Below are 23,925 nucleotides of genomic sequence, written 5' to 3'. Positions count from 1 at the left end.
AAGTGAGCTATGATGGGCCATAACTGAGCGGTTATTGGCTAGTGAAGGGCCAGCAACTGAGTGGTTACTGGCTGGTGAAAGACTGGCGAACAAGTGGCGAGGAGCCAGTGAGCGGGCTGCGAGGGGTCTGCAAGCAAACGGTGAGGTGCTGGCGAGAGGGTGGCAAATAAGTGACAGTGGGCCAGTTATGGAGCAGTGAAGGGCCAACAAGTGAGAGGCTGGCAAGTAAGGGGGCAGCAAGCGAGCGTTGAGTGGGTGGATGATTGTGGTGAGCGAGCGGGAAGGGGCTGTCAAACAAGCAGCAAGCAAGCGACCGACAGGTTAGTGAGCAGACGGTGAGCAAGGGTCTGCCAAGTGGTCAGCAAGCAGGCGACAAGGGGCCGGCAGTGAGTGGTCAGCAAGCAGGTGGGCGATGAGCAGCCGGCGGCGAGGGGCTGGCAAACAAGCGGCGGCAGAAGTGGCAAGTAACTAGTGGAGGGGGCACGAAGGGGTGGCCAGCTGGTGAAGGGGTGGCGAGTTGACTGAGGGTGTGGAGGCCAGATGGTGAGGGGGTGGGCAGTGGGCTGTAAGAGTCCAGCAAGGAGTAAACAAGGTGTGGGTGCTGAGGAATTGGTGGTAGGCAGCAAGCGGTCAGCAGGGTGGGGCGTGGCGGCGAAGGGACAACATGGTGGCAAGGGGTTGGCAAGTGGGCGGATGGGCAGGCAGTGAGGAGCTGGGCAGTGAGGGGACCATGCCAGACAGTGACAGGACGATGTAGTGTGCTGAGATGGCCATGGCAGGCTATGGTGGGACAACGTAGTGCGCTGAGGAGACCGTGCCAGGCCATGACGGGACAACATAGTGTACTGAGGCGGCCATGGCGGGACAACGTAATGCGCTGAGGCGGTCATGGTGGGACGACATAGTGCATTGAGGCGGCCATGGCAGGCCCTAGCGGGACGATGCAGTGTGCTGAGAGAGCTGTGCCAGGCCATGATGGGACGACCAGTGTGCTGAGGCAGCCATGGCAGGACAACGTAGCGCATTGAGAGAACCGTGCCAGGCCATGGCGGGACCACCCGGCGTGTTGAGGGGCCGTGGCAGGACGACATAGTGTGCTGAGGGAACCGTGCCAGGCCATGGGGGGACCACCTGGCGTGCTGAGGGGCTGTGGCAGGACAGCCTGCTGGGTTGCTATCACCTCTCAATCCTTTACATCACAGCTCTGCTTGAGGTGACGTCACAATACCACGGATTCTGGAGCAAGGGGATTGGCTAGTGCCCTGCTGTCAAGGAGTGACCTCACGCGTTGTCGCCTCGTTGCCTGGCAACCCGACGGTTGCGCTGTACGGGCAGTAACGCACGAGGACGTTTGGGGGTGGGACGTCCCCGGCCTTACCCGCCTCCCTCCCGCCAGCCCGTGGCAGGCGGGGAGCAGCAGCCGCCGCCGCCGCCCAGAACCCCTCCTAGTCCCGCCCGGCTCCTTGCTCGCACTGCGCCTGCGCTGAGACACGCAAAGCGCGTAGGGGGCGCAAGCAGCGGGGAGCGGAGCGCGGCGAGGCCGGGCCTAGGGAGCGCGAGCGCCGCCCGGATTCAGGTGAAGGCGGCGGCTGACGCGGCTCCCCGCTCTTGGGACCCCCCCCCCCCCGCCGTGTGGGGCCAGGCGGTGACCCCGGGGCTGGGAGGTGTGGGGAGGTGAGCGGCTCTGGGGTCCCCCCTCGTGGGGCCCTGCGGGGGGGTGCGGCTCTGGGGTCCCCCCCTCGTGGGGCCTTGCGGGGGGGTGCGGCTCTGGGGTCCCCCCCTCGTGGGGCCTTGCGGGGGGGTGCGGCTCTGGGGTCCCCCCCTCGTGGGGCCTTGCGGGGGGGTGCGGCTCTGGGGTCCCCCCCTCGTGGGGCCTTGCGGGGGGGTGCGGCTCTGGGGTCCCCCCCTCGTGGGGCCCTGCGGGGGGAGCCTCTCTGGCGTCTCCCCGGGGCTCCCTGCGGGGGGAGCGGCTCTGCCCCCCCCGTGGGGCCTTGCGGGGGGGTGCGGCTCTGGCGTCTCCCCGGGGCTCCCTGCGGGGGGAGCGGCTCTGCCCCCCCCGTGGGGCCTTGCAGGGGGGGGTGCGGCTCTGGGTCCCCCCTCCCCGTGGGTCCGTGCAGGGGGACCGGCTCTGGAGCATCCGCCCCAGGGGACAATGGCTCTTCCCCTGCCAGGACGTAGTTTAGGGGCCCCCTGGAGCGGCCCCCTCTCTGCGTGTGGGGGAGCAGCTCAGAGCCTCCTGCTGTAAAACCGGCCCGCCCCCTGCCTGTGGGGGAGCAGCGCAGGGCTTTCAGGGAGCAGCTCTCCTTGAGCCTTGCACCGGGCTGTGGTCTCCCTGACAGGCGGGGGGGGGGGACAGGCCCCAGTTGACCCCACTTCTCTGATCCTTTGAAATAAATCTCCCCCCAGCAAGGCTAACTTCCAACTCTCTCGCTGGGCCTTGTGTGGCAGTGGCAATTCCCCTCCCCCTTAAAGGCTCTGGAGTTCTCCGCCATGGCAGGTGTGCCCTGGGCATGCAGAGCCTCGTGCTGCTTGGCTGCTTCATTGGGGTGAGCCAGCAGTGTCTTTTGGGATGGTGCCTGCTCCCAAGAACAGAGCTGACAGGTGGATCCCGGTTGAAGAGTGTGGTGTGCACCCAAGAACTAGGGCACAACTAATTTTAGCGGCTCTAACCTTGAGTGTGTGTCTTTAAGGACTTGTCAGTAGTTTCTGCAAACTCCTCTTGTTTGAAGGGGAAAAAGTTAATACTGGAGCAGTATGTGCTCCCTGCAAGGAATAGTAAACAGCCCATAACATAAAGTCCTAAATTTGAGATAGCACAGCGGCTGTGTGCACTGCATGGCATTGTTCGTAGCCAATTTTCAGTGGTGGGAATTGAGAGTTACAGTCATCTCTGTGCTTACCACCAGAGAGGCAGATCAGTGGGTGAACTGCCTTCTTTCAAGGGGGAATGCACTACATGAATTATGGTGCCCATGCAGGATCCACTATGAAGTATGATGCTTGAAGCAGTTATTTGTGTTTAGGCCTCCATTGCTACAAATATATTCACAGTGGACACCCAAGTCTGTTAGATAGATACCACAATCTGTTGTTCATATCGTTTTGCAGAAACTGCAGGGTACTTGGTAATTCCTTATTCCAGAAGAAAGGGGGATCATATAAATTTAGGAAGAGAATGTTTTTATTCTTATTGTTAGGACCCTGCCAAATTCATGGTCCATTTTGGTCAATTTCACAGTCACAGGGTTTAAAAAATGGTAAATGTCATGATTTCAGCTATTTAAAGCTGAAATTTCACAATGTTGTAATTTAGGGGTCCTGACCCAAAAAGGAGTTCTGTGGGGATTATGATCTTGCTACACTTCTGTGCAGGTGCTGGCAACAGCATTGCTTTCAGAGCTGGCAGCTGGAGAGTGGCGTCTGCTGGCCAGGAATCCAGCTCTGAAAATACAGCTACTGCAAGTAGCAGCACAGAGGTTAGGATGGCATGGTATGGTATTGTGACCTTTATTTCTGTGTGGGTGCTGTCTTCAGAGCTGGGTACATGGCCAACATTATAGCCACCATTCTCCAGTTGTTCAGCTATGAAGGCAGCCAGGAAGTAAAGGTGTCAGTACCAAGACCCTTCTCAAATAAACTTGTGGTCCCCTTGCAACTCCCTTTTGGGTGTCTGTGAAGTGCTGAGGTTGACTTAATATTGCTTATTGAGGCCCCAGTTCAGACCTCATTAGGCTAGGAACTGTACTGTTTTAAGAGTATATGATCAGTAGGAAAAAAAAGAGAGGCAGCCAGGGTGAAACTGAAGTAACTTGCTCATAGTTACACTACCATATGCTAGTGGTAGAGCTGGAAACAAAATTCAAGTTTACTGAGTCCCAATTTAATCCCCTATTCCATGGGTGGGCAATAATTTTTGACCAGGGACCACTTCAGAAAATTTGAAGTGTCCTGGGCTGCCCCAGAAGGGCCTCCTGCACAAGGGGCAGGGCCAGGACACTTCTGGGCTTCCCCACCCACAGACCCTGATTGGTCTGTAGGTGGGGTAGCATGTGCAGTCTTTGCCCCCGCTCTCCCCCCCAGAGAACCACCAGCTGTTCTGAACAGCTGGCTGTTCCCTCTAGGTGCCTGTGCCCTTGGAGATAGGAGGAGACTTTGTGCACTTCCCCCTCCCCGCCCGAAGTCATTCAGGACCTTGGAGGAGAGGGAGGACTATTTGAAGTCTGCCCCTGCCCTACAAGGGAGCGCTGCACTTAGTCACCGGCCAGCTGAGCAGCAGCTGGCCGTTGACTCTAAGCGCACTCCTTGCAGGGCAAGGGCAGGTGAGAGGAGATTTGACATGCTTCCCCTTCACCCCCCACCCTTAGGGCCTGATTGGCCAGGGGGCCTGGGAGCAGTAGGACCTCCATGGGCTGGATCAACCCACATGGTTGGCCGAATCCGGCCTGCAGAGGCCCTTTTGCCCACCTCTATCTTAGTCAATGGTCCACACAGCCTCCCAGTGTAACATACTCTTCTCAGTTTTCTTGTTAAACACATAACAAATCGGTCCATTAAAAAGCAGAAATTGCTGAACAGGGCCTGTTCCTGAAGGCATATGTTGGAAATATGCTGTTTCAAAGTAACAAAACAGGATTTCTGCCTTACCGTTTGAAACTATTAGATATTTGTGATATTGGTGGTGGTGCTGCCTATTTTTCCATTAGTGACCTGACTACGTGGGTAATAACCATAGCAGGTACAGTCTCTTATGTTCTTTAAAATGAATAAAAATTTGAGTGTGATGGTCACTTAATGAGTGATACTGTTAGAGTTAGTCTTATTAGGAGTACACAGTTGATAACTTTGTCCATCATTTTATACTGTCCTTCAGATACTTTTTCTAATCTAAATATTTTGTATTTGATTTTTTTCTAGTGACAATGAGACCATTGTGTGTGTTCCTTGCTGTTTTGTTCATCCCATGGGGCTTTTCTTTAGCTAAGTTTGATGAATTTGAGGATGGGGATGATATTGTGGAGTATGATGATAATGACTTTGCTGAGTTTGAAGATGTTACTGAAGATGTAACCACAGAATCTCCACAGAGGATCATAACCACAGAAGATGATGAGGAGGAGGCCACTGTCGAACTTGAAGGTCAAGATGAAAATCAGGAGGACTTTGATGATGCAGATGCGCAGGTAATGTCAAATTCATGCTCTTGCTCCTTTTAGCCTCTCATTTAAATTATCCTTTTACTTATCAACCCAGATCCATGATTGTTCTTGTACTATACTGTACTGCAGTACTTATGCTGCGATCCCATCAGATCTCCCAAGCTATGTGGGATCTGGATCTGTCAATATTTGGCTGGAATATTTCAAGGGAACACCTATGGAATTCAGACGGCGGTACGCTTCTTTCAGATTCAGTAGTGAATCTATTGTGGTGCTAGGCAAAGTTGTGCTGTTGGATAGAACAACTTCCAAGTGAATTATAAAATGGAGATTCCAACTAGTTGTGGTAATTAAAGATCCCATGGCACGTCTATAGAAGTAAAGATGTTAACTTCCACAGCCTGGTCCACTTTTGGTGATTCTATATTGCCTCCCTAAATGTCCATGCAGTTTCAATGGCATCTAATCATCTCCTCTTCTGATCACAAACTTTATAATGCTTTGCTGTGTCCTGTTTTGAGAATGTTGTGATCCACTGCAGAGGTAGGTGCATTTCTGTGATAGAACTGTCCTTTGAGAATCATCTGGGTGTCAATATATAGACGTCTGTGAGATCCGTGGAGTTGAAAGGCACTTTATGCATGCAAAAACATGGCTGTTGAGTCTTCATAAAATTGTGAATAAACATTTTATTGCGGAAGTGTTCCAATTAAAAAAAACCTTTGCAATTTTCATTTATTTTAACTTTAAAATCTCAGCTGTAACATTGTAAAAGAGATTGCTGCTTTAGAGAGATGATGCAGATGGCTTTATTTTCTGTCTGGGGTATGTTTGTTGTGCTTAAAAGAAGCACCCAGGATCTTTTTCAGAGGGATAAGGCAACACGCCACATTTATTGAACATACATAGATCAATCAATACTTATCATATGCATATGATACATTACACTCATGCACACACACAAGAACGCTCCATCTTGTTGTTACCAAAAGTTGCTCCCCCTAACTGCACTGGCCAGGTGAGTTAGATGGCGGGAGGAGTGGAGCCGGGCTCCTACCTATCTAGATCGATGCTCCCATGTTGACAAGACAAAAACCCAGGGTCCCTCTGCAAGATGCCTCATATTTATCTCTCTCATGCAGCCAATTAGTCATCACCTTGCCTTTCTTAATGCTGCTTCAAAGAGTTCTTCCAAGGGCAAGCACTTGCTGCTTGACTCCCATGGCATCTGTATGTCCAGTCTTCTTAATGAGCTCACTTTCCAGGTATTGGCTTGGATCTGGCTCCCAGACCTCCACCCTTGCAACTGCTGCTGGAGGTGCTCACCTTTCATTCTCCATTCACACCTCATTCATTTCAACAGGGCAATCAAGGAAATGGGAGAGCTCAAAAGACATTTTTTCTTACAATATCCATCTATCTATCTATCAAAAGGAAAGTTTCTCTTAATACAAAGTTATAGGAGAAATGATAATATTACAGGGATTTATCCACATGTTGTGTTTTGCCACTTATCAGGCTTGAGATGTTTAGGCTGCTTGTACTTACCCTTAGGAAGGAGATGCCGAGAATGAGCCATATGATGATGAAGAATTTGAAGGCTATGAAGAAAAAACAGATGTATCTCCCAGCAAAAGCAAAGACCCCATAACCATTGTTGATGTAGGTATAAATGTCTGGATGTCTTTCCAGTCATCATTTTATGATTTATTTCTGGTATGATTGAGCCTAGAGGGCCCTACAGAGAACAAGACATCATTGTGTTAGCTCCTGACCCAGGTTATAGCTCCCTCCTGCCCTAGATCACAACCCAAACACCCGCTCTCCTTCCAATACCCTTCCTCCAGGTGAGAATCTTTTCCTGCACCCAACCCCTCTCCCAGATCAGAACCCTCTCCCAGACCCCTTCCTGCAACCTAATCCCCTAGCCTGAACTCCCTTCTGCATCGAACCTCCATCCTAGACTAAGGAGGTAAGCTTCCCCAACCCTTTGCTGCCTCTGTCAAAAAGAGGCAGCAAGGGAGAGGGAATGGGGGGCTGCTGGGGAGAGCCAGCTTAAAAGACAGCTCCCCCCAGCTCTGTGGGAGGGGGAAGAAATCCCCACAGAGGCCAGCAGGGGACTGGTCCCAGGCTCCATGCACCTTTCATCTTTGAAATGCAGTATCAGCTGCATGGGCTCTTGTAACATTTCAAAGCGGAAGTGCCCTTATCGACTAATCGAAAAGTTGATGGAAGTTCCATCGACTATTAGATTAGTTGATTAATATAATTTTAACATCCCTAGCCTAGACCCCACATCCGGTCCATTAATATCACGGGAAAGTGCGGCCCTTGATCACTTTCCAAATTCTTGGAGTTAATAATGACCCCAGGCCTAAGGTCACAGAATACTGTATCAGCTATGCTCAGCATGATTGTTGCTGACAAAGAGTAACTCATGTCAGTGATGAAGTTGGCCCTAAGTATCCTCAACTCTATAGCATAACTTTAGTAAACCGTATCACGCTCATTCAAGGGCGAAGCTTCTCTGGTAACTTATTTGTTCCAAAACAAATGATTATGCAGGATCCATTACATCCAGTAATAAAATAACTTCCTTCACTTACTACAGGTCCCTGCGCATCTTCAAAACAGTTGGGAGAGTTATTACATGGAGATCTTGATGGTAACTGGCCTTCTTGCATACATCATGAACTACATCATTGGGAAGAATAAAAACAACCGGCTAGCTCAAGCCTGGTTCAACACTCACAGGGAGTTGCTGGAAAGTAACTTTGCCCTTGTTGGTAGGTTTTTGCAGTTGCTGTGCCCAACTGTTTGCTTCTTTGGATGTGACTGGCTTATATCATTGTGAGCCTGGGCTGGAGGTGAGGGGTTCAGTATGTAGGTTATCCTGGGGAGAGAGGACAGTGTCTTGGGCACTGCAGTGGGCACAGCCTGGGGGAGGGATGTATGTCCCCCAGCTGGGGGACAGAGACATACAGACAAACCCTCTGAAGTATATAGTAGATAGCGGTAGGGATTTCATAATACATTTAATTAAGCAACTATGTAACCCCTGAAAATTTCCATGATTACATACTATACTAAAATATATAGTAAGAAGATATATTGTTGTTTTCAGGGGATGATGGCACAAATAAAGAAGCCACAAGCACAGGGAAGCTCAACCAAGAAAATGAACACATATACAACTTATGGTGCTCTGGCAGGGTGTGCTGTGAGGGAATGCTTATCCAGCTAAAGGTAAGGATGGAAGATCTTGCAGGATTGTTCCACTTACTGACAGGTGGAAATTGAAAATTTGGTAAGGTGCCGTGCCCCTTTCTCTCTCCAGGTTGGGTAATCAGGGGCCTGGTTAGGATTTTTTTTTTAATCTGACTAGATTCTGAATACATGCAGGAAGCAGATATGCTGAGTGAGCAGTGGCCATTTTTACATAGTCCTGTATCTTGTGATACCAGCATTTTAAGATCTAGTCTGTGAGTAGCAATGAATACTTCATACTTCTGGAAAATTGAGAACTCCTGGCTGGCCCTGTGGGGCAATTGTTCCTGGTCATAATGGTGGATAAGAGATTGGGAGTAATTGGCAGTCTAATAGTGCTTTTTGGGGAGTGGAAGTTACTGAATGTGTCAAGCCTGGGCTTTGAACCAGAAGAATGTTCATCCCCTGAAGAAGGGAGAATTTGTCTTATTTATATTAGCTTGGCAGAGCGATACAACCAAAGATCAGTAGAAATATTTCCATGATTTTTTTCCCCCCCTATTTCAATGGAAAGTTTTGTGCTTGGATGTAAGTACTTCCCTGCAATATTTACAAGCTGAGCACTACAGCTTAGAGCTAGCACATGAGAACCAAAAAATGAAACCTTGCGACTACTTGTAATGAGCACTATGCTGTGCTTGGTGGGAAGTGTTTGCAGCATCTGTGTTTAGCTGGGAGAAGGAAAATGATGCAAAAAATAGCAGAAAGTGGTCAGAAGTAAACCAGATATTTCAAATTTTACATTTTAACTGACTTTGCCGTCATGATGGTTTAGGGCCGTGGTCACCAACCAGTAGATCGCGATCTACCGGTAGATCTCAGGGGCTCCAAGAGTAGCTCTTGAGCCCTCTCTGAACTGCCCACCTGCACAGTACATTTACATTAGATTTCCTCATGTAATGTAGGCGGGGCTTCAAGGAAGGGGCGGGGCAGTAGACCTTCACCTGTTCTGAGTCTTAAAAAGTGATCTTGGGTGTAAAAAGGTTGGAGACCACTGGTTTAGGGTTTAAAAAAAAAAGCTTTTCAGTCTTAGAGGAAGTTCAGACTACAACCTTCCTATCCAGATGCTATGTATAGCCAGTCCCAAATTATCTGTCTGTTCACAACTTGAGAACTACATTTATTCATATTAATGTCCATTTACTTCCATCTTAGCAGAAGGAGTATTAGAAAAAAAAAGATTCCAGTGAAGAAATTTAGATGTCTTCCATATCAAAAAGCAGAATATTTGATTGTCTGTCGTGCCAAATAGGTTCTTTTGGTGATAACTGGAGCAAATGCAGAATGGAAAGCTTTGTAGTTTTCTAAGACCTGCCTGGTCTTGGTACAAAGTTGTACCAGTTTAACTAAAACTGATTTTTATACCAGTTAGATAAACTGGCATAATTTTTGTGGCAGAAGCTAAACTGATATAGACGGTTTTAAACCAACAATCATCACACAAAGTTACAGTTAACTAAGCCATTTTAAGTTAATTCAGAGAAGGCCTTAGCCATACTGTAGATTCTACTACATTCCAGTAAACTGCTAAATACATTCTCTCTTTCAGTTTCTCAAGAGGCAAGACCTTCTGAATGTACTTGCTCGAATGATGAGGCCAGCCTGTGACCAAGTGGTATGCTCTGAATTGTTTAGATTTTACTGTGCATCCTTCTCATTGCATTCCTTCAGCTCTATGGGGCTTTATGTCTTTCCCACAACTCACCAGGAGAGGGCTTCAAACAGAAATGCAGCTTTCGTCTGTCTTTTTTTTAAAATAAAGTAACTCTGAAATGATCTTCAAACACCATTCATGTACTTTTTCTTTCCCTTTTTTTATGATGCACTAAACTTCTGATGATTAATTCATTGTTTGTGTGTCTGTGGGTTTTTACTATTCATGGAGTTTTGTGACCCAGGGCCCTCACACTTTGACTTAATCTTGACAAAACTTGCTTTTGTGACTTGCAGTCTCCAACAATTGATTTGTCTTTTGGACCCTTTTATAATCACACTAGGTAGTCTGTTACATGCCTGGTATTCTGCTAGTTGTAAAGCTAATTGTTGTCTATCAGCTGTGGGGTTCCCACTGTTCCCAACACTATCTCCCCATATACAACGAGAAGTCCTGTGGCACCTTATAGACTAACAGATTTATTGGAGCTTAAGCTTTCGTGGGCAAAGACCCATTTTGTCAGTTGCACCAGACTTCTCATTATTTATGCAGATTCAGACTAACATGATATTATAACCCCTCTGATATTATATCCCCATATGTATGTCTAGGGTTGCCAGGTGTCTGGTTTTGAACTTTCTGTCAGGGAAATAAATTGAGAAAATACCAGACATATAAATGTCCGGTATATTCTAATTAAGTTAGTTTTATTATTATGAGTATCAGTACATAGTTGTGTACTGCCTGGCTGGAAGACACGCTCACGCTGTGTGCACATGTCTACCAGCCACGCAGTACGCAGCTACACAATAGAGAGGAGGGGGGCAGAGCTGGGGTGGGATGGAATCCCCGGGGTCGGACTCGCTTGCACTCTGCCAGGACCGTGTGCATGATGGGCAGCACCCTGGATCTGCGTACACCAGGGTCAGCCCCATTCCCCCTGACCCTTTCACAGCCAGCCCTGCTCCCTGCCGGCTGGTTCTCCCCCTCCCGGGTCAGCCCCGCTCCCCCGACCTCCTCCTGGCCAGCCCCGCTCCCCTCCCCTCCCCTCCCGGCCAGTCCCCCCCCACCATCTGAGATCAAGTGTGTCCGGTATTTTTTTTGAAGCCATCTGGTAACTCTATGTATGTCTTGTCAAAGTGTAAATGCCAGTACAGGGGACACAGGAGCCGTAAGGAAAAACGGGGAGGAAGGGGAGTATTTTAATTAGTTTTATAGTTTGTTGTATTCTTCAGTCTATCTCATTTAGAAGTGGTAAATGCATGCAAGCAGTACTGTTGGCTATCTAGTATGCTTTCAAACCGAGTACTCCTACAGCTTTGCTTTGATGCCCATTGTCAGTGAACACTAGGGACGTTAAAATGTATTTATTCAGGTGAATGTGTAACTGCTGAAGCCATCTTCCGCTTCCCCCATCCCTGCCCTGCTGCCTCTAGGCAGCAGGAGGGGGTGGGAGGTGGTCTGCATGTGGGAGGTGGTCTGCATGTATCTGTGAAGGTTAACTGATGAGTCCAGACCATTTACACTATCGTATCCTTAATAAACGCTGAGATTGGGAACCCAGCTTTCTAATTTTTAGATGTTTACCATATGGTTTTAGGAGTGAGAAACAAAGCTATTAAATCCAGACATAGATAAAATGGCTTTATCCCCGTTGAATAACACCTGAATATAGTAGCTGCACTTGGATTTCCTTTTTGATATTTTCAAAGGAAAAGGTAGGGTTAACTTTGTAGTGAAAAAAATGTTTGCACAGTAAGACTTGGAAGTGCTTGTCCATGGCAAGTGCTCCATGTCTTAAAATCTTAACTGAGTTAAGGACCTGAGCAACAACAGGTAAATGTGCTAGTAAGTAATAGTATAAATCCAGTCACTACTAGTGTCTCTCTTTTTCTCAGCAAATAAAAGTAACAATGAATGATGAAGACATGGACACTTACGTGTTTGCTGTTGGAACAAGAAAAGCCTTAGTGCGACTTCAGAAGGAAATGCAGGACCTGGTATGTACGCGTATGTGAAAGTTGGAAGTAAATGGATGGTTCATGCAATTGGTAATGGTTTATAAAGCTTTTCATCTCTTGGTTATTCAAGTCCAGAGCCAGTTGGGAATAACTGAAAGTTATCTGAAGGTTGAGTGACCTATAAGAATTAATTATAGACCATGCTCAGTCCAGTTCCCAATGAACCGATATCTGCATCCTGAAGTAACCGGCACTCATTGGCTTCTGTACTGGCAATTTTAGCAGCAGGTCCAGGGAAAGATAACTTCTTTGTCATCTTTACAAGAGGTGTCTCAAAATGGAGGTTTAGATATGTTGACAGGTTTGCAAAATTTTTGCTTGGTCTCTCTTAGTGCAACACCAATTACCTTGTCAGATTTTGAAAAGTCTACTCGCTAATGATGAATGCAGAACTTTCTCTGGCAAGTCAGCAAGCCTAAGCCATCACTTTCAGCAGAATTAAAGAATCTCCTAGTATCAGGGATGTTATGATCTTGTGAAGAGTGTACTTCATACTGAAAATTTCTGTCTCTGGTCAGCCGGGTCTAGCCTTACCATGAGGTGAACTGGGGCGGCCACCTCAGGTGCCAGACTGTGGTGGGGAGGGGCGCCACTAGGACCCAGAGTGTAGACAATTGTGTCTGCTGCTGGTGCAGATGTATTCTCTCTGCTCTAGATGCACAGAGATGGGGGAGTGCTGTGCTGGAGGAAGGAGGGCACAAGAGACATAACAGGCAGGCAGGAAAAAAGTGGCATGGGGGTATCATTTGAGCTCCCCACCTCAGGTGCCAAAATGTTATGGGCCGGCCCTGCTGGTCAGATGGAATTAAGAAACATATCATATTTATTTTTATTTCAGTACTAGCCAGGATCCTGGCTGTGTTAGGCACTGTCCAAACACAATAAAAGATACACACTTTTTTTCTCTCTTCTCCTTCTAATAGAGTGAGTTCTGCAGTGACAAACCGAAGTCTGGGGCAAAGTATAGTCTTCCGGAGTCACTGGCTATCCTGTCAGAGATGGGAGAGGTCACAGAGGGAATGATGGACACAAAGGTAGTGAAAGAACCAGTAGAAACTCTGTCATTTTCTTGATAAGCTAGGTTGTTTTAAGGCTGGAGTTCTGTGTGAAATCTCTCTCAAAAGAGACAGCATGGGAGTTGAATGCCACATCTTTCTCTCCCTTTGGGAATCCTGAGAAACAAAGATCCCAAAGTATTAGCAAGAGTTAACATCTATACAATTGTCAATGGAGAAAACATCTGTATTGATTTTATATATTAGTATATCCATTGTAAATGTGGGACTTAAGCTGTTATTTGAAGTAAGCAAGGCAGTATTGCCAATGTGGTTGAATGTTACAAGAGCCTCAATATATACCTTTGAAGTTGTGGCTGATCACTGGAGGAAGTGTCATGTCCCAAATGAGAACTTTGTCCTACATCTTTAACTTGCTAACATTCACTAAGTGTCAGGGCTTCTGTTTATTTGCATGGACTTTTTCTCTAACAAGAGACACTGGTGGTAACTTGAGCACAAGAATTTTCCAAAATCAGGACACAGAGGCACTATCAGTAAACCGTATCAGGACAGGTTGGAGATGAATTGGTTATACAAAAATTAATCTGTTTCTCTTTCAGATGGTACATTTCCTCACGCACTATGCTGATAAGATCGAGTCCGTCCATTTTTCAGACCAGTTCTCCGGTCCAAAACTTATGCAAGAGTATGTATGAAACTAGACATCTTCTAATGGCTATTGTAGCAGACAAAATATAGACTAGCATACTTGTGTATTATAGCAGCTACATGTTGCATTGGAGGAGATGTATAGACATGAAGAGGTAAAGATAAAACAGATAATCAGAATTTCCCAAAATGTAAAGCAGCTGTACTAGTTTTCTAAAATCAAAGTGTCTGCTGCCTTCATTTCAGTTTTGTGATCTGACTGCATTGGAACTTGGGCTACTCCACCCAAGAACTGCCAGGTATAGCATTAACTGCTGCCTAGGAAGTGACTAGCTGCTAGCAAAGGGTCTAAGTAAAGTAAGGATGAAGAACCTAGAAATACCAATGACAAACTAAGGATGTAAAATCCCATTTAATTGGTTAACTGGTTAAATGTATGGTTAACTGGTTAACTGATTAAAGATTCCCCTGCCACCACCAAGGGCTGCTTCGGCCATCCAGGAGTGCCCTCTACCAGTGGTGGGCGGGAAGCTTCTCCAATCCCCACTGGTTAACTGGAACCAGTAAGCCTTACCCATTATGAGTGAAGCTAACCAGTTAAACATTCACGTCCCTATCACAAACCTTAAACTTTAACATTAATTTTATGAATATCTTTTGAACGGGAGAAAAACATTTCATTTCAGGGATCTATTGCTTGAAATCTTGTTTTATGTCAATGAAAAATAATTTAGTGTCAGTTACATTGCTTTTTAAATGCTACCTGGTGTTTGCAAGTGGCTGTTAGTTCTGCACTGGCCTAGTGTGTGTTTGTCCATATTTTGTGTTCTCTTATTCCAATTCCTTTATTTCCTCTCTTCTGCCAGGGAGGGTCAGCCTTTAAAACTGCCTGACACTAAAAGGACACTATTGTTTACATTTAACGGTAAGGAAAGGTTTATGATTAATCAGATTTTGCAGATAAGTTGAGTGCTAAAGCCATGCCACTTGGGAGATAGTAGGCAGTAGATAAAGGCACAGGATCCCTCAGTAATGCAACAGGATGCAATAATGCACAGTAAATAACTGAGTGGCATATAGCATTGGTAGTGGGATAAAGGAGCCTTGATTCTTTAGATAAGTAGTTCGTATCCAGCCCCGGGTCAACAATGATAAAGTTATTCTAGTTTGATTGCAGTATTTGGGGAAGGAATTTGTTTTGTGTCTACTTTTTGTGGGCAGGTGTCCATCTCTCACAAGTCATCAGCACAAGTGGCCATGATGGCTAAACGACCAACTTTCCACAAGTCAAGAATTGGGTGGGTCAGACCCTATCATTCCTAATGATTATCCCAGTAGATCAGCCTTGGGATGGCGAGGGACAGTTTATGGTCATGCCTGTTGCTGTGTATGCTATATTGTTTTTCTCAATTAATAGAAGATGTCAGAGCTGCCAGGCTTAGTGACATTGAAATTGAAAACACCCGTCCCTCAGGGATTCCAGTTATTTTCAGCAGCAAAGACCATATTTTACCTTCTGATCCATACACATGCCTCCTAATGACTAAAGTGGAAGCCGTGGGCATGTCAGAGGGCAAAACATGGCCTTTAAATTGCATTTTGCAATGATAAAAGCAGAAATTTGATATCAGTATAAAAACATGGATTCAGTCTGGAAGTATAGTAAGAGAAAAATGTGCCTACTGCTATCTGAAGAATCTGAATTTAATTTCCAGAAGAAATGTTTGTTAATTAACTCATTTTAAAGGAGAATTGGAGTATTGTTCTTTGTGGACTTCTATGAACAGGCTGAGCAATGTGTAGAGGTTCTTCTAATTAATATAAAAAACCTTATCAATGTCCCTGAATTAATCTGATGAAGATTTCTTTGCTTTACAGTGCCTGGTTCAGGCAATACTTCCCCAAAAGATATGGAAGCTCTGTTGCCTTTGATGAACATGGTCATTTATTCTATTGACAAAGCGAAAAAGTTCCGTCTAAATAGAGAAGTAAGTCACGTGCTCCTGTGTGTGTTATAGTCAGTTAACATATAAAACTACTTATGGTTAAACATCCCAAGGTAACTTTTTTGTAAAGCAAGGAGCCTTAAAATTCAAATCACCATCTATGGTGATTATTCTGCTTGCCTTAAATCATCTCATGATTATCATTTGGATTTGGTATTCTCTGCTTCCTGTTGCATAAGAGAGGTATTCAAACTATTGTATGCTTAACTCAAGGGAATTGACTCAGCCATAGTCTTACTTGGTCATGGGAGGCAGGGAGGTTGATCAGGGAAGGGTGATAAGAGATGGCAACAGTGATGTACAGTTGAATAGCTGCAAAAAAGAGGTAGTTCAGTCTGAAGAGAAGGAGAAGAGTTCAGATGGTAGAGAACCAGAGGCCACAGGAAAGAGTGTTTGCAAATAACTTTTTAAAAATGGTAATTAGATGAAAAGTGGTTTATAAGACTATTGCATTTAATGCCTTTAGATGATCCTCCATACCTGGGATGCATATTGAAGAAGAATTTTCCTCATCAAGTTTTTAAAGGTTTCTTGAAGTAAGAGACAATATACTTGCCCAAACTTAGTAATGTGTGGTTCTTTCACTCTGAAAAGTTACTATATTTTTAAACACCCCCCCCAGTTGATTCAACAGCAGATCTGCTCCATACATGCATTAATCAGACCTGCTTACTTTAGTACTTAAATTTGTTATTTTTTTTCACTCAGGTGTGTGTGAAGTGGCTTCTCTTCCTCCTTGTACAAGGCCTACAGAACTAGGTTCCAGTTCCCTGTGCTGTGGGATTATATTTGTGTGAATGTGTGCCTAACTTGACTTGTAGAATCTTTGCTGCTGAAATAATGAGGAAGGAATCCAGTTTCATATTTAGGTCCTGGGCTGAGTTTGTACATCTGACTAATACTGTAGAGGGTGAGGTAACAACACTTCTTACATGTAAACCGGACAGGTTTAATTTGAAGGCGATACATGTGGAATCACTCTTTCAGATTAGAACTGCCATTTAAATCCTGAGATAAACTGTTTTTATTATATGTAGCTATTCCAGATGCTGTCTCTGGTACATTGCCTTAGTACCAATTATTTATTTATATTAACTGTTTTTATTTCTTTTTTTGTGGGAAAGGGTAAACAAAAAGCTGATAAGAACAGGGCACGAGTAGAAGAGAACTTCCTTAAATTGACTCATGTGCAAAGGCAGGAGGCTGCCCAGTCCCGCCGGGAAGAGAAGAAAAGGGCAGAGAAGGAGCGAATTATGAACGAAGAAGATCCAGAGAAACAGCGTCGGCTGGAGGTATAATGGATTTTCAGAACAGTTCAAGAACTAATAGCAGGTGTCTCTTGTACAGTATGAGGCACACTTGTAGGTATTCCAGAAGCATGGCAACGTATTATCTTCTGTCGTGCTGGAGATCTGACACATACGTGGAAAAACAGCTCTACTTTTGTATTGATTTTGTTAATTGTTTGTTTCCAAAGCAAGCTGGTGTGAAGGAATGCCAGTCTGTGTCTAGAGGAAACTGCATCCTGGACACAGTACCTTAATTAGCCCTGTTACCTTGATCTTCTCAAATTGTCGACTTGCTTTTCAGTAAAAGTGGTGATGTTCATTCAGTTCTCTATATCCTTCCTCCAGGAAGCTGCTTTGCGACGTGAGCAGAAAAAGCTTGAGAAGAAGCAGATGAAGATGAAGCAAATCAAAGTGAAAGCCATGTGAAACCATTGTGGAAAATTTCTATGCCACATGTAGACTTTAATTCACAGGGTATAAAGAACTAGTCAATTTCATAACCTTACACTTCTTCGAACACTGTCGGCCATTAAGAGAAATGCTTTTTGCATTCACACTACTTAACAATTAATTTGGGTATTACAGCAACACACTGATATGTATAGAGGATGATTTGTCTCTGCCACTTTCTTCCATACGGTTGGATTATTTGCTACTTCTGATGCTTTAAAAAAAATCCTCAAACTTGCAATATCCCTTAAACTCCTTTTGTGATCTTTTTTTTTTTTTTTTTTTTTTTTTTTTTTAAGATTAAAAAACTTTTAATCTTTGCCTGTAACACATCAGTGCTTTGATTGAGATTTTTAAAGTTACAGGCAATTTTTTTCCCACTTACTTTAGGGAGCGAGGAAAATAGCTTCCCCATGTTTGTGAAATTGCACAATAAATGTTGGTGTGTTTCTATGTCTGCATCAAGCTTGTAAAGGTGCAAAGCATAGAGCCTTCCATATACGGTATGGATACTTCAGGGATTTTAAAATAAGTATAGTTTAGAAAGATTTTCAAACACAGGGCACTGAAACAGTATTGCACAATCTATGCTATTGGTGGCATAAAGATAAAAGCTGTAGATTGGTTAGATATCAGGGAATGGTATACATGAACACTGTTTCCTATCTGTAGTTGTGAATGTTGCAAGCTTAATACAATGTGAATGCTGTATTTTGTGTTTTTTCTTCAGAAATGAATGCATGGTGAGTTGGCAGTTTCATCTAGATTTGAATATTCTTAACTGTACAAAATTGCCTCTTAAATACTTTTGTCATTTTTATGGCAGCTGCTGTCTATTTAATGTTCAGGAAGAGGCTAGATTTGCAATTAAACATCTGGGCAACTTCCCTTTTCCCTAAGCAAGGAGAAAAATGTTAGAAGTTATATCTTTCTGATTCATTGAAATATTTATTTCAGGATTTTGAGCTGAAGGTGGGGGAGAGGTTGGGATGAAGAAAAGGAACACAACCGCACAAGTATCATGCTTTCTAAGTTCTGTATTTTATAGATGTTTCCTACCTAGAAGGCATTTTATTGTTGCTTGTAACATACTCTCTGCAGTTATTCTGGGGAAATAATTTGGGTTTCTCTTGCATTTTCTTATTTGAGGCTTTGTATAAACTTTGTTCTAAGGCAATAACAATGAGCTGCTGTTGAAACAGCATGTGCTAAAAGCCTGTGTTACGGCATGAGATTTTACTCTGATTTGAATGCAAAAATATGTAATATGATAGACATACAAATATAATTTTATAACAGCTGGTGAAAAGTAATTTAAAGCCAAAAATAGCATAAAATTGTGTAATTTTACTTTTAGTTCTATTTAGCTTTAGAGAGTGAGTCATACAGTTTCACAAAGTTCTTTAAAAAGAAAATACAGGCAGTCCCCGAGTTACGAACGGGGTTTGCTGCCCGTCTCCCTGGTCTGCTGGAGACCAGCAGACCAGGCAGACGGGAAGCAAAGCCTCTGAGGACGCCGGCCACGGAACAGCCGCGGCGCGTCTGGGCTGTCCACTGCCCGCGTGCTCCGTGGCTTTGCTCCACGTCTCCCCAGACCAGGGAGATGGGGAGCAAAGCCAGGGAGCACGCGGGCAGCGGACAGCCCAGACGTGCTGCGGCTGTCCTGCTGCCGGCGTCCTCAGAGGCTTTGCTCCCCATCTCCCTGGTCTGCTGGTCTCCAGCAGACCAGTGAGACGGGGAGCAAAGCCGCGGAGGACCCGGGCGGCGGGACGGCGGTGCGTCTCAGTCCCCCGCCCATGTCTCCCTGGTCTGCTGGGGGGGGGGGGGGGCGCAGCTAGTACCCCCCCCCCCCCCCGCAGCAGTCCAGGCTTTTCTCTGGATGCCTGTGGTAGAGCAGCTGGGGCACTGCTGGTTGGTCCCGCAGCGCCGCTCTGGGCGCTACTGGACCAACCCGGCAGCACTCCAGCTGCTCTGCCCCAGGCGTCCTGATTCAGCCGCTGCTGAAACTGACCAGCGCTGACTACAGGAAGCCCGAGGCAGAGTTCCTGGAATCAGCCGCTGATCAGTTTCAGCAGCAGCTGACTTGGGGACGCCTGGGGTTCTTAAGTTGAATCTGTATGTAAGTCGGAACTGGCGTCCAGATTCAGCCTGTTGAAACTGATCAGAGGCTGATTCCAGGAACCCCGGGGCAGAGCGACTCTGCCTCGGGCTTCCTGTAGTCAGCTGCTGGTCAGTTCCGACTTACATACAGATTCAACTTAAGAACAAACCTACAGTCCCTATCTTGTACGTAACCCGGGGACTGCCTGTATAGTTAGTTTGCACACTCTTTTGAGTAAATAGAATGCTTTTGCTGAAGTTCCTTACACTTTTGGGCCATGGCAGCTACTTTTGTAATATGAACATTCATACAAACTATCTATGAAAAGAGTAAAATATAATAGAAACACTCCAACTGTCTTCTTTGCTTTGGACTCCTTGTTCCTTTTGAGTATGGCATCTGTTAAACCTTCATGAGAATTCCTGTTATGTTTAATATTTACATTGAAACAGCTCTTTAGAGTTTTGTCATTAAGACTGCTGTCTTCTAATAGAAGCTCTTACCTTGCTGTATAAACCTGTCTAGCATTCTGGTTGGAATGTAATTCCCATTCTTTTTACAAAGCGAGAACAAGCAAGTTTCCAATGACTTCTGGAGCCCTTGATTGCCACAGATTAAATGCCCTTGTTGTAGCCCTTTCCCTTTGTAGTATTTGAGTTGGGGAATTCATCTCAGCTGAGATTCTGACACCAGTTTAACTCTACTACTCACACCTATTCCCATCTTCTACATATAGGCCCACCCGTGCCTCTCAGATTTATCTGTGATAGAAATCCTGAGGCACATGGAGTGTCTTACTTGCCCTCTAAATACATGTTCATTTCGCCTCTTCTGTTATCTAGGTATGGGAAAGAGAACATAAACTGTAGCCTTTTAAACATCAGAAGCTAGGAATCTGTAAAAAGCCAAGAATAGCAGTCCTAAAATTATCCCCCATGTGTTAGTCCCTGGGTACAAACCAGGCTACTCTTGTAAGTAGGCAGAGAACTGGAGGATATTAATTTTTTGCTTCTTGAAGACACGTTGTATATTTCAACATTGTCATAAGCAAATGAGGCAGCGTAATCTAGATGAAATTAATATAAGGTAGAGGCACAACTGGGTGAAAAATGGTGTTCCAAAAGTAGTTATCAATATGTTGCTGTCAAACTGTGAATATTTAGCTATTGGAGCCCCACAGCAGTTGGTCCTGTGTCTGGTTCTATTCAGTATTTTCATTAAGGACTTGAGTGGAGAGAGTGCAGATAAAATTTCTAAATGACACCAAGTTGGGAGATGTTGCAGGTGTTTTGTCAAAATGACTATGACATATAGGGAAATTGGTCTGGATTTAACAAAATGAAATTCAGTAAAGATAATTGCGAAGTATTTCACTTAAGGAGGCACAATCAAATGCAAAACTACAAAATGGGCTAAGTGGTGGTACTGCTGAAAAGGATCTGAGGATTAGTTAATGCTAAGATTTTGGCATAGACTTTTAGTAAAAGTCATGGACAGGTCACAAAAGCAATAAACAGAATTTCACAGGAGCCCATCACCTGTCCCTTTCACTAAAAATATCACTGACAAAATAGGGAGGTGAGGAGTCCTGTCATCCACTGTGTGTAAGAGCTCCAGGGTTCCACTTGTCCCTGTGGTGATGGGGGAGCCGTGAGGTCCTTTTGCCTGTCACCTGCTGTTATGGCTGGGTAGCTGCAGGGGTGCCCCCCACTAGGGCTGGGAGCTGAGGCAGGGAGGGCAGATGGGAGCTTCAGTCCCTGGGCAGAATGTCGCAGAGGTCAATGGAAGTCACAGATTCCATGATATTCATTACGTAATCGTAGCCTTGCTTGTAGTAGATGGCAAATTGAATGAGTCAACAATGTGATGGAGTTGTGAAAATGGCTACGTTCATTCTGGGGTGTATTAATGTGTGTCGCATGTAAAACATGAGAAATAATTTTCCCGTTCTGTTCAGCACTGGTGAGGCCTTGCCTGGAGTGTTGTGTCCATTTCTGGACTACAGACTTTAGGAAAGATATGGATAAACTGGAGAGCCCAGAAAAGAGCAACAAAAATAAGAAGTATCAGAGGGGTAGCTGTGTTAGTCTGAATCTGCAAATGCGGCGAGGAGTCCTGTGGCACCTTATAGACTAACTGCAGTGTAGGAGCATAAGCTTTCGTGGGCAAAGACCCACTTCGTCAGATTCGTAGACATGCATCTGACGAAGTGGGTCTTTGCCCACGAAAGCTTATGCTCCTACACTGCAGTTAGTCTATAAGGTGCCACAGGACTCCTCGCCGCTTTTAAAAATAATAAGGTTTAGAGTACCTGACCTATGAGCAAAGGATAAAAAGTCCTGTTTAGTCTTGAGGAAAAGACAGCTGGTCAGGGTAGGGGAACCTGATTACTCTTCAAATATGTTAAGGTCTCTTATACACAGAAGAATGATCAATTGTTCTCCATGTCAATTTAAGGTAAGTGGAAAAGTCATGGGCCTATTTTGCAGCAAGAATGACTAGATCCTGGGGAAAACTTTCTACGGGTATGTCTACACTGCAGAGTTTTTCCAGAAAAACAACCATTTTCCCAGAAAAACTACACTTACATCTACCCTGCAATTGCATTATTTCGACAAAGTCCAAACAACACGGGTTTTTCGACAGCGGTAAATCTCTTTCTACAAGGAAGAAGCCTTCTTTCGAAAGAAGAGGCCTCTAGGAAAAAGCACAGGTGCACTGGTGGCCACTCTGTCCCTAGTAATCACAACTTAAATGTGAGAGAGTGTCCTTTTCAATGCGCTTTTGCTGTGTGGACGCTCTCTTTCTAAAGAAGTTTTTCCGGAAGATCTCTTCCAGAAAATCTTCAGAAAGAAGCCTGCAGTCTAGACACAGCCTAAGTGTAAGGATAGATAAACTCTAGGGGTATGTCTAGACTACGGTGTTTTGTCGACAGAAGTTTTGTCGACAGATACTGTCAACAAAACTTCTGTCGACAAAGAGCATCTAGACTACATCCAGTTCTGTGGACAAAGCAAGCCGCTTTGTCGACATAACAGTGTGGACGCAAAGGACAGTGTAGATGCAATAATAGTTCTGTCGATAAAAGGCATGTCGATAAAAGGCATTATTCCTCGTAGAATGAGGTTTACATACGTCGACAAAACTGCTGAGTTTTGTCGACGTTATGTCGACAAAACTCAAAGGCAGTGTGGACGCAGGTATAGTTTTGTCGACAAAAGTGGACTTTTGTTGATAAAATCCTGTAGTCTAGACACACCCTAGGATAGGGTTCCAGAAGATTCCTATTATTGGAAGTTTTTGAAAACAGTTCAACCCGTGCCTTCTAAACAATGGCACCAAACTAATGGTTGACTTGAACATCACAAGATTTAAAATAATAGTTTTGGGGTGGTTATCTCCTTTTAGGTACAGTTAAATCCCACGTTCCAATTTTTTTGTTTGTTTTGTTTCCACTAAGCTCAAAGGGGCTGGACGTTTTTTATTTTAAATGAAAACTGAAATTCTCCCATGCGCCTCTTCAAAGCTGAGCTATAAGAAAAGTTGGTAATTCTGAAAACTAGTAGGTTGCAGTAGTTACTGCATTATTTTGGACTCCTACCACATAAATCATGCACAACACATTACGAGGCTGAGCTGGATTGTCAACGTCACGTTTTGGCAATATTGGGTTTCAGACAAAGAAAGATGGAAAATCCTGCTATTCTTTCTGTGACAAAATGCTGGATCTTACTGGAAGCTTCACGCAAAGGCTGTGTCAACATTGGGGTCTGCTTTTGTGCAAAAACTTGCTGCCTGTTTACACTGGTCACGAGTTCTTGCACAAAAACACTAACATTCTAATGTATGAAATCAGGGCTTCTTGTGCAAGAACTATGATGCTCCCGCTCAGGAATAAGCCCTCTTGAGCAATTGTTCTTGTGCAAGAGGCCAGTGTAGACAAGCAACATGGATTTCTTGTGCAAGAAAGCCCTGTGGTTAAAATGGCTATCATAGCTTTCTTGCGCAAGAGAGCGTCTACACTGGCACAGATGCTCTTGTGCAAAGGCATATGCCAGTATAGATGCTCTCTTCTGGAAGAGTTTTTGCACAAGAACTCTTTAGCAAAAGAGTTCTTGTGCACGATCATGCCAGTGTAGAGGTAGCCAAAGTGTTCTATAATGGGGTGCAAAGCTTGGATCTCTTTCATTCACTCTGCTGGAGAGAGGTGGATGGAGTTATTTGACTGGCTTAGGGGTTCTCTTTGCACCCACGTAACTGGGGACTTGTTCTCCCCCTCCCTTGTGGGTGTGTGCATGAGTCAGTGAGGGGGCT

General features: G+C 45.1%; 1 protein-coding gene across 2 annotated transcripts; it reads left to right on the top strand.

Moving 5' to 3' along the window:
- The first annotated feature begins 1,280 nt into the window (after positions 1 to 1,280).
- On the top strand, positions 1,281 to 18,221 carry CCDC47 (coiled-coil domain containing 47). Of its 2 annotated transcripts, none has more exons than XM_075911225.1 (13): positions 1,281 to 1,664; positions 4,915 to 5,180; positions 6,711 to 6,818; positions 7,768 to 7,942; positions 8,281 to 8,402; positions 9,973 to 10,038; positions 11,976 to 12,077; positions 13,022 to 13,132; positions 13,717 to 13,802; positions 14,632 to 14,690; positions 15,644 to 15,753; positions 16,896 to 17,063; positions 17,406 to 18,221. In XM_075911225.1, exons 2-13 carry the CDS (start codon positions 4,920 to 4,922, stop codon positions 17,484 to 17,486), a joined length of 1,449 nt encoding a protein of 482 aa, XP_075767340.1. In that variant the 5' UTR covers positions 1,281 to 1,664; positions 4,915 to 4,919; the 3' UTR covers positions 17,487 to 18,221. The 2 variants fall into 2 exon arrangements, with proteins under 2 accessions (XP_075767340.1, XP_075767339.1); XM_075911224.1 differs by having other exon boundaries at positions 1,342 to 1,576.
- The last annotated feature ends 5,704 nt before the right edge of the window (positions 18,222 to 23,925 follow it).

The sequence above is a fragment of the Pelodiscus sinensis genome, chromosome 29 (genome assembly GCF_049634645.1).
Source record: "Pelodiscus sinensis isolate JC-2024 chromosome 29, ASM4963464v1, whole genome shotgun sequence".
In the NCBI taxonomy this organism is placed as follows: Eukaryota; Metazoa; Chordata; order Testudines; family Trionychidae; genus Pelodiscus; species Pelodiscus sinensis.
This window is presented reverse-complemented; position numbering and strand designations above follow the sequence as displayed.

Coding starts and splice junctions, on each gene's coding strand:
- CCDC47 (XM_075911225.1), top strand. CDS start 4,920: ATGAGACCATTGTGTGTGTTCCTTGCTGTTTTGTTCATCCCATGGGGC. Junction 7,943..8,280: donor AAGTAACTTTGCCCTTGTTG/GTAGGTTTTTGC, acceptor TGTTGTTTTCAG/GGGATGATGGCACAAATAAA. Junction 13,803..14,631: donor GGTCCAAAACTTATGCAAGA/GTATGTATGAAA, acceptor CTCTTCTGCCAG/GGAGGGTCAGCCTTTAAAAC.